The 11,807-nt window shown below is 39.8% G+C and overlaps 1 protein-coding gene across 3 annotated transcripts; it reads left to right on the top strand.

The window, feature by feature from the left end:
• The first annotated feature begins 746 nt into the window (after positions 1 to 746).
• LOC101174416 (ADP-ribosylation factor 3) lies at positions 747 to 8,429 on the top strand. Of its 3 annotated transcripts, none has more exons than XM_078946879.1 (5): positions 747 to 806; positions 2,689 to 2,912; positions 2,996 to 3,106; positions 3,197 to 3,321; positions 6,594 to 8,429. In XM_078946879.1, the coding sequence occupies exons 2-5, from the start codon at positions 2,765 to 2,767 to the stop codon at positions 6,753 to 6,755; spliced, it is 546 nt and encodes a 181-aa protein (XP_078803005.1). In that variant the 5' UTR covers positions 747 to 806; positions 2,689 to 2,764; the 3' UTR covers positions 6,756 to 8,429. The 3 variants fall into 3 exon arrangements, with proteins under 3 accessions (XP_078803005.1, XP_004068533.1, XP_020558701.1); XM_004068485.5 differs by lacking the exon at positions 747 to 806 and adding an exon at positions 1,161 to 1,271; XM_020703042.2 differs by lacking the exon at positions 747 to 806 and adding an exon at positions 1,270 to 1,467.
• The last annotated feature ends 3,378 nt before the right edge of the window (positions 8,430 to 11,807 follow it).

Below are 11,807 nucleotides of genomic sequence, written 5' to 3'. Positions count from 1 at the left end.
ATTGGTAATTTTTCACAAGGCAGTTAGTAGAATGTTAAGGCCAAAACCCAGCCAGGATCCTCCTATTAGGATTATTGAATAATAGTCTGGCACAAAGCTGAGAACAAAGGTTTCATATTATTTTTATTTTTATTGGAGAAGAGGAACAGATTAGATGGGAAGGAAACTGTAAAGATTGGACTTCTTTCAGTATAGCAGTTCCAGCAGCTATTTTGGGAGGGGTAGGACTCCTTCATTATTGAGAGAAGAGTAAAAAACGGGAGCTAAGGAGGATAAAGTAGTTTTAATGAAAGTAAAGTAGGTTTAGATAACATTAAAATAATTAAAAAATGGTAATTAAATGTCAGAGGTTTCTGTAACAGAATACTGACAGTATCAGAGATTAAATAAAAAGAAACACATACTGAATCATATTTTGAATCTTAGTTGAGAAAATAAACGTTTGTTTACATGCAGCACGGAAAGCAGTTGTCATGATTTGAACTTGTTGTCTTGTTTTTGGTCCTTGTTCTGTCTTGTTTCTGTTTCCTGTTTTATTTTGAAAGTCTCCTGTCTTGTCTGGTTTCTTGAGTTTTACTTCCTTTGGTCCCCATCTGCCCTGATCGTGTCCACCTGTGTTTTGTCTGCCCTGTCTGTATATAAGTCTTGTCTCTGCCTTCCTCCTGTGTTGGTCCATTATTCCTGTTCCGGTGTTCATGCCATGCCATGCCATGCCATGCCATGCCATGCCATGCCATGCCATGCCATGCCATGCCATGCCATGCCATGTTCCTCGTTCCTTGTTCCTTGTCTCATGCCACGTCACAGTGAGTTTTTGTTTTTTGGTTTTGTCATCCTGCTCGGCAGCGCCCTTTGTTTGTAATTAAACCACTTGCCCTTGAACAGTGTGCCTCCGCCTCTGCATTCTGGGTCCTACCGGCTCTCGAGCCACCTCACCGTGACAGCAGTAAAGTCCATTATGTATTTAAAAAAATGGCCAAGAGTTTAATTGAAATTCTGAACAGAAAAAGCAATACCTTGGAACTCAACACATTTAAAGCATTTAAACAAACAAAGTTTCACAAAGAAAGGGAGAGGAAAAGAGAACTATTTTAAAAAAGCCACAAACGCACAAAGAAACGTTTAAGAAGAAAATGTCTCAACTGCTATTTTCAATATCCTGTACTATCGCGAGACTTCTCCAGCACAGATCCAATGAAAGCTTCCGGAAGATCTCGTGATATTTAGTAGACGACTGCTGAGAAGGTGAGGACGCTTGCTCCATCAACACGGTGAGCACCGAATCACGGAGGTTGTCGCAGATGATCGAATGATCTTGGAAGGATTTTTTTAGTCGGTTGTCATTGCGTACGTCCCGGATTGTTTCGGCTAACGCGCCCGTTCCTGGGATGCCCGCTGTTGTTCCGAGAGCACGAGAGGATGAATGAGGCAGACCAGAACGGTCCAGATCATCCTACAGCATAAACGGTCACTAGTCACGTCTCACGGTCCCGGTAACACAACTCGAAGTGTAAAAAGAAATGTGTGCGTCACAGGCGGACGTGCTCAGGTGTGCATTCCGTTAAAGGGTCTAGATTTGGGTTCCCGGAATGATCGTCCGGGTGGCTGTGAGGTTACCTAACGTAGCATCCCGAGCTAACCTGAGGAGCTGGGAGAACATCTTCGGGCCTCCTCCCACACAGCATCTCCGTCCAGGGGAGTCAGCTGTGGTGCTGTGGTCAGACACGGCAGCGGGACGGGAGGCTCTGGACTCCGGGCGGGAGGATCCTCCTCTTCAGCACCATGGACAGAGCCACCGCGAACGCCACAGACTAACCTGTGAAATTCACACCAGGAGCATTTACCATCGTGATTTAAAACTTTAAATGACCTTTTTGTTGTTTTTATCAGTAACTGATGTGATCTTAACATTTAGACATTATTATGCAGAAAGATTCTTTTGAAGACTCTCTTTAAATCAATATATAGAAAACTACCAATACTTTATTGATAATCATTTCGATTCCTCAACTTAAAATAAAACAGTTTTTTGTAATTGCATTACATAATCATATTAAATTAGCTGTTACAATATAAAGTGGTATTGAATTAATGTTAATATAACAAATGGCATGATTTTATAAATATTTGTTACTTTAAAATGAGGAGAGACCAGGAAATTCTTATAATCATTTGTTTGCTTCCTTGCGTTTTTTTTGTATTTTTAGATTCAATGAATCCCAAACACATTTTGCTGAATACCACTGACCACAAATACACATCCAGTGTGTGTTCGAAATGAATCTGATCTATGTCAGGTGACAGTATTTTGCAAAATGTATGAAGCATCTTGTTAATTTAGGCCTAGCTGTGAGGGATTTGTGTTTTTCCAAGCTCTGATTTCTAGAAGAAGAGAAAAAACAACAAAAAGGCCTGAACAGATTGCACAGTAGCCTGGAGTCATGGCAGAGGCACTCATCTCCATCATCTTCATTGAAAATGACTGTGGGCGGGTAATACAGCTCTGCACCTGCCATAATTGTGTGCATGCACAATGGCAACAATTTTACATTTCTCCTTTGCAAAAGTGAGAAAGACTCCCTAGAAGTTAGTCTACTGGATTGTTGGTGATGTTAACATCATTATTTGACCAATTTTAAATGTTTGGTTTCTTTATTTACTTAGTTTTATTTCTCTGGTTTCTTTTAGCTCATTGATCTTTGAAGGACAACCCAGGACCACAACGCCAGTCATAACACTGAAGGGTCCAAAGCTCCTCTAAATCATGGGGAATATCTTTGGAAACTTGTTGAAGAGCCTCATAGGAAAAAAAGAGATGAGGATCTTGATGGTGGGGCTTGATGCTGCAGGAAAAACCACTATTCTTTATAAGCTCAAACTGGGGGAAATAGTCACCACAATTCCAACTATTGGTATGTTATTTTAGAATGTCTTGCCATAAAGACAGCATCAGTGTCCTGCTCTGCGTGCTGTATTATATGTTCTCTTCTTTCAGGGTTTAATGTGGAGACGGTGGAGTACAAGAACATCAGCTTCACTGTGTGGGATGTGGGTGGGCAAGACAAGATCCGTCCTCTCTGGAGGCACTACTTTCAAAACACACAGGGTGAGAAGAGCTAATTAGCCTCCAACAGCACAGTAGATGCAGTTTTCTTCTTTAAAAATGCTCACAGCTTTCACGTTCTTGTCGTTTCAGGTCTAATCTTTGTGGTGGACAGTAACGACAGAGAACGTGTGAATGAAGCTCGAGAGGAGCTGATGAGGATGCTGGCTGAGGATGAACTGAGAGATGCGGTGCTCCTTGTGTTTGCCAATAAACAGGCAAGAAAAAAGGAATCTCATTTATTTGCATTTTCTCACCCGAAGCAGCAGAATAACTGACCTTGTGTGGAAGATGACGCTCATATAGTTGGTGCTGTGAAGGAACATAAGGCAGACCTGCAGCTACAGACGAGAGGGTCAAACTTTAAGCCTTTTTGAAAGACACCTTAAACAAGAAACAAATGAAAATGAAATGAAATGGTGGATACCTATAGAGTGCTTTACTGCCTTCTTAAAGTCCAAAGTGCTGTACAGTCAGGGTCCCATTCCCCTATTCACTCACACAAGCAGTGAATAGGGCACCGACACCAACCTATAACCACCAGGAGCAACGTAGGATTCAGTATCTAACCCATTGACACTTCGACACATGGGCCATCATGGTAGAAACCAAACCTGCGATCTTTCGCAAAGAGGTTGACCAAATTGAAATCAATTTATTTTCAAATGAAGCCACGAAGGGCGTTGTATGACTCGAAGGCATTACCTGCCTCTGCCTCTAGTGTTACTGGTTGAGCGGCCGCTACACGCCCCTCACTCTCGCCCTCTGCCACTGCCACCCTGCTCAGAGCTGAGCGTGAGGAATGAATGAAAAAAACATTTTTTCCCCAGAATAGCTGCTTTTCTGTCGGTTTCATCTCCATAGCAACCATTTTAGTTTTTTTTTGTCACATGGGAGCAATGAACGGGTCTGTGTAATTTTAAGAAGAATTGACTGAAGTAAGCTTTTGGATTTCCTTGGCAACTGCGTTTTTTTGTTAACCACGCCCACATTCCTAACATGTTTATATCGTCTGTTATATCATTGAAAAAAATATTCATGTCATCACTTTTTTTTACAACATTCCAGTAAAAAAGTGTTGCAGCAACAGGGAAACACCACTTTTGTGAGCTCGCCATACTAATGCTGTTAAAAATCTTCTGATTCCAACATGATTTCCTAAGAGGCTTCCCAGTGAAGAGGTGATAGATCGAAATCTCTAGGAGGAGTTTAAACTTTAAGATGAATTTTTTTGTAAAATTCTAGATGGACGTTTTGATACTTTATGATACAAACCTGAAAGTTTCAGATCAAAACCAAAGAAAAAAAGAGTTGGAAGCAAAAAAACAAGGTCTTGTAACTGAAATGTTGAGTTTTGAAACTTAAAAACTGATAATTTGAAGTTGAAAACAATTATGTTTATATTAGAAGGGGGGGGGGGGGTGCAGTGGCTCAGGCGGTTGAGCAGGTTGTCCAATGATAGAAGAGTCGGTTCAAGTTCAAAGTTCAAAAATATTTATCTTGGACAAGTGAAAAGAAGTGTAGAATAACAAAAATAAGACAAATTTATATAAAACGAGACAAGACAAAATTATATAAACATCAAAAGTCTAAAAGGGAGTGAGAAGAAGAAAACACTTATAAACTCTCTCCCTCTTTACCTTAAGTCCTTACTCTGCTAACTACCCAGTACACCCACCATCGTAGTCCAGTGCCCTACCAAAGTGTATATTCGGTTACACATGCACATGTAATTCTCATTTCCAAAAACACCCAAATGAATAACACAATCTTATTTTCTAAGTATGCAGATTTACGAATGCTGATGTTTTGCATTGTTCTGTATTTTTAAATGTTTATCAATGATCATATTTCTGTATTTATACTTTAATTCTTTTATGTTTGGACATTGTTTCAAGCATTTACTGGTTCTGTTCCACAACTTCACTCCACAAACTGAAACACAAAATCGTTTTTTATTTATTCGTGCTTTATGTATGAGAAATTTATTTTCTTCCCTAAAATTGTATTTTTCCTCTCTTTTAATAAATAACCTTTGGATGTTCGTCGGTAATAAATTGTTTTCTGCCTTTAATATTATTTGGGCGGTACAAAACTCTACTAGATCACAACATTTTAGTAGTTTTGATTGTATGAATAATTTGTTTGTGTGCTCAAGGTAACTGACTTTGTGTATGATTCGAATTGCTCTCTTTTGAAGTATTAAGGGGGAATGTAACATTGTTTGATAGTTGCTCCCCCAACCTCTACACAATAAGAAAAATATGGTTAGACCAATGTAGAGAAGGACATGTGGAGTGATTTGTGGTCCAGAACCAGTTTTGCTTTATTCAACACTGAGATACTTCTGGATAATTTAGTTTGTAAGTACCTAATATGTGCTTTCCAGGTTAGCTTTTCATCAACTATGACCTCAAAAAATGTATTTTCATAAATTCTTTCAAGTTTCAGCCCATTTATGTGTATGTCAATGTTAATATTTTTACCATTATAGTGACCAAATAACATCAATTTTGTTTTACTTCAATTTAGTGAAAGTTTATTTACATCAAACCACATCTTCTGTTTTTCCATCTCCTTCTTAACAATTTGTATGAGTTGCTGCAAATCATCCCCATCACAAAAAACATTTGTGTTGTCAGCAAATAAAACTAACTGTAATTTATTAGAAACCTTAAATAAATCATTTATATATTAAATTAATAATATTGGTCCCAGAACCGACCCCTGAGGGACACAACAAACAATCTCCAAACATTGGGAACAAGCACTTTCAACCTTTACAAACTGCTTTCTGTTTGCTCAAATAGCTTCGGTGGTTCAATCCCCACTCCCCCCAATCACCAATTGTCCTTGGGCAAGACACTTCACCCTTCCTGGCTCCACTGTGGTCCCAGTGACGGTCAGAGCGAACTGGCAATCACGCCTCTGTCATCACCAAAAATGAATGAGGAGTGAATGAATAATGGACACATTGGAAGCGCTTTGAGCGTCTGGATAAGCGCAGATAAATCGAATCAACACCCAACCTTCCAGTCACAGGGCGGACACTCCTCCACAAAGCCACCGAGCTAGTTCAGACACTTTAACTTATTTTGTAGCTTAACACCAATATTTCAGCTTGAATTGTTTTATTTGGGTTTCAGATCTTTATGACTCCTCAGATCTGTTGTTAATCCTTTAACTTTGACGGAGCATAAAACAAACTGGATAAAAATCTACTCTGTAGAGCCTACATTTTCCAGTTATGCATTAGGAGCGGATGAACAAACTGGAGTAACTGTCAGAGTCGAATGGAAAGAGCTTTTTATGACACACACTTGACAGAAAGTTTAGTTCAGCTGCAGTGTCTTTATTTTTGCAGTTTTTGACGCTCTGCCTTGTTTGCTAGAAACTCAGTTGATGTCAGTCGTCCCTTAGACGTTGTAGCACATGTGTATTTGACCTGTAAGGCCAGACTCCAGGTTCTAACCTCACATTTCTTTTAAAGGACTTACCAAACGCCATGAATGCTGCTGAGATCACAGACAAGCTGGGCTTACACTCCCTGCGTCACCGCAACTGGTACATCCAGGCAACATGTGCCACCAGCGGCGATGGCCTCTACGAGGGGCTCGACTGGCTCGCCAATCAACTCAAGAACAAAAAATAAGAAGAAATGTGGGGGTGGGGAAAGAAATGCCAGCAGCCAAACTAGTTCAACTTCTTTCCTTTGTTTGTGGGGTGGAGGGGGCGGATTGATTTCAGGGGTTTTTGAGTGATAGATGCATCATCAACCAAGATCTTGGACAAAGTAAACCCTTTATTTTTGCTCTGTTTCTGACAGTGGATGTTAAAGCATATTTTCATGTTTATAATGACAGCATACAGACACTCATCCAGTATCAGTCGGTGATTCCTTTTCCTCTGTCCCCTCTTGTGTTTCGGTGCCGTGTAATGTATGTCAGTTTCCAGGTGCTGTGCCCGGTCGTGTATGAATCCACTGATTGCTCTTTATTTAAACGTCTCCATGTTAGCTTCAGCCTTGTCAGTTGCACCTATACTTTTTTATTTTTTATTTGCCTGCATGGTAACAGAATCTTGTTAGAGAACAATCACACAGAATCATGCCACCTCTAAATCTGCTTACTGTTCATGAGCAAACCTGCGTACCGCTAACTGCAAAACGAAACCTTCTTTTACTGCCAACTTTTGGAACTTTTCTGATATCTGTGTTCTGTTTCTACTCCCGTTGTGACTCCCTGAACAGCAGAAGAGGCCCCTCTAAATATTTCAAAAGCTCAGTATTTCCTGGTTTGCCTGGCATGCTAAGGCATTATAGTCCTCCTTCATTAGAAATGCATGAGTGCTGTTTGTGGATTTTTTATCATCTTCTTCACATTGGGATGCAGACACTAACCAAAGCTCCACTCCGTGCATTAAAACAACAGAGGAAAATCATTCTAGCTGTAAAATTAAATGACATACGTCAACCCATATCAAAGTAGACGACTGAAGCTGCTGCTGTTTTTCTGGCTTTTTGCGTATCTACACTCAAAGTGCATCAGGTTGCTCTCACTTGTGTTTGTCCTGCCGTGTCTTGGCACTCTTTGTTAATGAATGTGAATGTTGTGGATGAATCTATAAATGCCAGTGATTATGTTCATGTGGCTCGACGCGTAGTCATTTCCTGTCTCCATTGTAATGACATGGTAAGCAGGGTTGACAGATCACTATGGAGGTGTTGTAGTTTGCAGGAAGCCACTAGCACTCACGCCTCACGGCTGATACCAGCAACATCCGCCAACTCATGTCACTAAAAAGGATTTTCTTGTGCCATATAACACTCTGAATACATCAAACTTCACTATCCAGCTTTACTTTTTCATAAACATGATCATTTGGTCTATGGTGGCCTTATATTTATTGCTCTTTTCCTGTCATTCAGCTTGGTTCGAGTTTTCACTCTCAATGTTTGTATAGATTAATGTGCAGGTTTTTACTCACCACCTTCAAAAGGCAAGTTTTACATCACTCCTCACATCTACAAGGGAAAACCTTTGGTTTAAGTTTTTGGATGACTTTTTATGGTAATCGGAATCCATATCTGGTGGTTTTGGTTTAAAGAAACTTCAATGTAGTCTGTATCTGTGAAATATTTTTAAAAAAATCATTTAGGCGGGGATGAAAAACTTTTATTCATTCTGTACCATTGTAGTGACACAAACAGATACATAAACAGTCAAAAGACGGTGTTTAAAAGAGGAATGCATGTAGACATCTGTATGTGATGTAAGATGAACAAGAAAATCCCTCTGTATTACAAATAAACTCATTTTCTGTAGGATCTGTTTCCACCTGCTACTTACTGACTTTAACCCTTGTGCTATCCTAGGCACTTTAACATTGGCAGTTGGGTCATCTAGACCCACTAGACAATGCTCTGAACCTTTTTTTTTCAATGATTTGTGATCTTCACTGGTGTCCATGGATTACATGAAATCTTTCCACCTTTATCCACCTTTGTCATGATAGGGAGAACACGTCAATGCACAAGGGTTAAAGGGTTAAACAAGGGTTAAAGCCACACAGACGTTAGTCTCTTTATAATAACGTATGTGTTTAAAGCTTTCCCCACAAGAGGGCAGAGTTAAGCAACAATTAATGCCATCCAACCACTTCAGAACCGCTGAATCCCTTTCTGGGTCATGGGGTTGCTGGAGCCTATCCCAGTTGGGCGAATGGGTAGAACACCCTGAACAGATCACCAGTCTGTTTTTTCAGGAGCACAGTCTCACATTAACACTTAACAGTGGCGGACCGTACATTACTCACCTGGGCCTTCAGTCGTGCTAAGTCCGAATCACTCAACCCCTCGTTAACCATTTTATGATGCAGAAACGAGCTTTGCATTGCATACTGAAAATTCCTGTAGCAACAATAAATGCCTCTTAATAAACTGAATAAACAAAACTGTAAAAAAAAAATCTCGTTGTGTAACTACAGCCAGCAAAAAACATTGAAAACAACCACATACATTTGGAACATCCAAAAAGAAAAAAAGAAAATAAAAGCAGAAACTCATAGTCTGTATTGATCTACAGCCCCCCCCCCCCCCCCCCCCGCCCCCCGCAATCTTACGGGCATTTTTGTGATAATTGTGGCAGAAAAAGAAGGAAGTTGCAGCTGTTTTTTCTAAAAGTTGAAATAAAAGTTAAGTTAGAAAATTTAAAAAACGATTTGTGTTCGTTGTGGTTTCAAGACGTTTAACAAAGAAGACTCATTGTGTCACTTTAACCCAATGCATTTTGGGAGATGTAGGGTGAAAACTGCAACAAAACGGCAGAAAGACTAGCGTCTCTGAGCTTCATGGTTTTGTTCACTTGTTCCATGGTCTGATACCGGATTCTGTGGAAAGCTACACCGCTAAAGACGAGCTTTAGCTGGTATTTTTGTTGGAACTGAGAGACTTTATGAGCAGAATCTGAACAAGGAAGTTAAGACTTTAACCACTTCTGATTGGTCAGACTGATGACATGTGATTAAGCCTTCATGAATAATTGGCGGAGACAGTTAAAGGGCCGGGACTTTTCCGCAAACAGCTTTAGTTGGAGCTAAATCGCGGTACCGTCACTCTTATTAAAATGTCTTTAATAGAATCAAATAAACAAAAAGAAAAAAGTATTTTATGATCTTTCATATTCCTAACTACTCAGTTTTTTATCAGGGCCTGTTTGAATGAACAAAGAGCTGATTTCCTGGAGATGGAAAATGTTTTTAGATCAGTTAATGAGGGCAATTTCCCACGGCACACCTGACCATCTCCCACGGCACACTGGTTGAAAAACACTGATGTAGATCATCGTCTTCAGTTCCTTCCAGAAGTCCTTTGCTGTTCCATCAGTGCCAGTGCAGAGAGCCCAGTCTGTCTAGTTGTGTTTCTGCGAAGGTTTGAATTCGCTTTAGAGCTGAAAATGTCCGCTTGACAGACACACAAATCTGTACGGCTGCTTTATGATTCACTCAGATTTTTCTAATGAAGGAAGTCGAGGAGATCAGTGAGAGATTTTCCTGTAAAATCATCCATGGAGTACATTACAGTCAGCTCTGTTTTTAACTGAGACGGATCAAAGAGTGCTCCGTGGCTCTGAGTCAAACTGGACAAGGCTGCATGTGGGAAATTTTTTCTGTATTCCTGAAACTTCTGTCCAATCAGAAGGTCTAAAAACTGTGACGTTGCAACCTGCTAGAAGGCCCTGCTGACACCAACTCAAAATCTGATTGGTTGAAAGAAATGAATGACCGACAATGATTTTGCATTACAGGGCCTTCAAATCGAGTTATAAAGACCTCTTTAGCTCTGAGCCTGCCTGGCAGCAAAGGACAGCTGAAATGCAATTGGTTACAGTTTTTCTCAGTCGCTTTAGTACAATTCTCAGATCAGAATTGAAGTTTGCAAATACGTGTGTATATTTCTCAAAACAATTTGTACAAACAGCAAAACACTATGGATTTCTTGCAAAAGCCTGTAACTTGCTCAAAATCTTTAGTTCATCTCTAAAAACTAAGTCTTTATGTCATTGAACATGTCAGGGCCATCAGAATGTCAAGTCCTTGTGGCGTTGTCTACAAACAAGACAGTCAAATGACTTATTCATGTTGTCAATATAACTGTGTACTTTAGAGGGAGGTTCTGATGTAAACTATGGCTAAAGTTTTGATGACAAATATTGTAAAATGTAAGTTACTCCTTTTCTGTTTGATTGCAAGAGACTGGACAAAATTCACATTTACACTTTTATTGTTCATATTGTAATTTGTTGACAGACCATGTCATCCCAACATAGAAAAAAAACTCACTGCAAACAGTAACACAAAGGGAAAAAAAAGATAGGACAATATTCTGTCCAACAGTCCAGGCAGTGCAGTAGGAATTGATGTGGTCTTCCTACACCTCTAGTCGTTCCTGTATGTTAGGCCACAAATTCTCATCCACATCACAGCGAATATCCTCTCTTGCAATGCAGTGAAATATGTTTGTCACATTGTGACAACTTGGTCAACCATTTTGCAGTTAATGACTTATACGATGAACTAATGACTCTGTGTTTTGAGGAGTAAGACTATTGCACAGTGAACTATATAATACATTTTGATCAACATGACATAAACAATTGATAATGTAGCAAAGAGCAGAGAATTGTACATAATCATTTGCATGGATGTACCAAAGCAATTACAACTTGTTCAAAGAAGTGAGAAACTGCTTATATGATGTGCACAAGTGACATCATGATGTGAAGATTGAACAAATAGTTTTGGGAATTTCATTCTGATCTGAGAATTGTACTAAAGCGACTGAGAAAAACTGTAAATGCTGCAATGTGAAAATACGTCTGTCTGGAAGCAGCATAACCATCATAAACACAATAAAAGGGAATGGACAGACCATTTGGAATGATTTAATAAGTATGCATGGGCGAAATATAATTAACACTTGATTCATATATTTTTTAGGCCTTCAGAGAAGGCCTTGAAGGCCCTGACGGCCCACCACTGACGCCTAAGGGTTATTTAGAAGAACCAATGAACCTGCAAAGCATGATTTTGAGCTGTGGGAGGACACCAGAGAGACTGGAGAAAACCAGTACATCTACAGTGGGAACACGCAAACTCTACAGAAAAAAGTCCCAACCAGGATTCGAACCAGGGCCTTCTTGATGTG

Source organism: Oryzias latipes, chromosome 5, assembly GCF_053564925.1.
Source record: "Oryzias latipes strain Hd-rR chromosome 5, Olatipes_Hd-rR_3.1".
Lineage (NCBI taxonomy): Eukaryota > Metazoa > Chordata > Actinopteri > Beloniformes > Adrianichthyidae > Oryzias > Oryzias latipes.
Note: the sequence above shows the minus strand (reverse complement) of the source record. Positions and strands in the feature narration are given on the sequence as shown.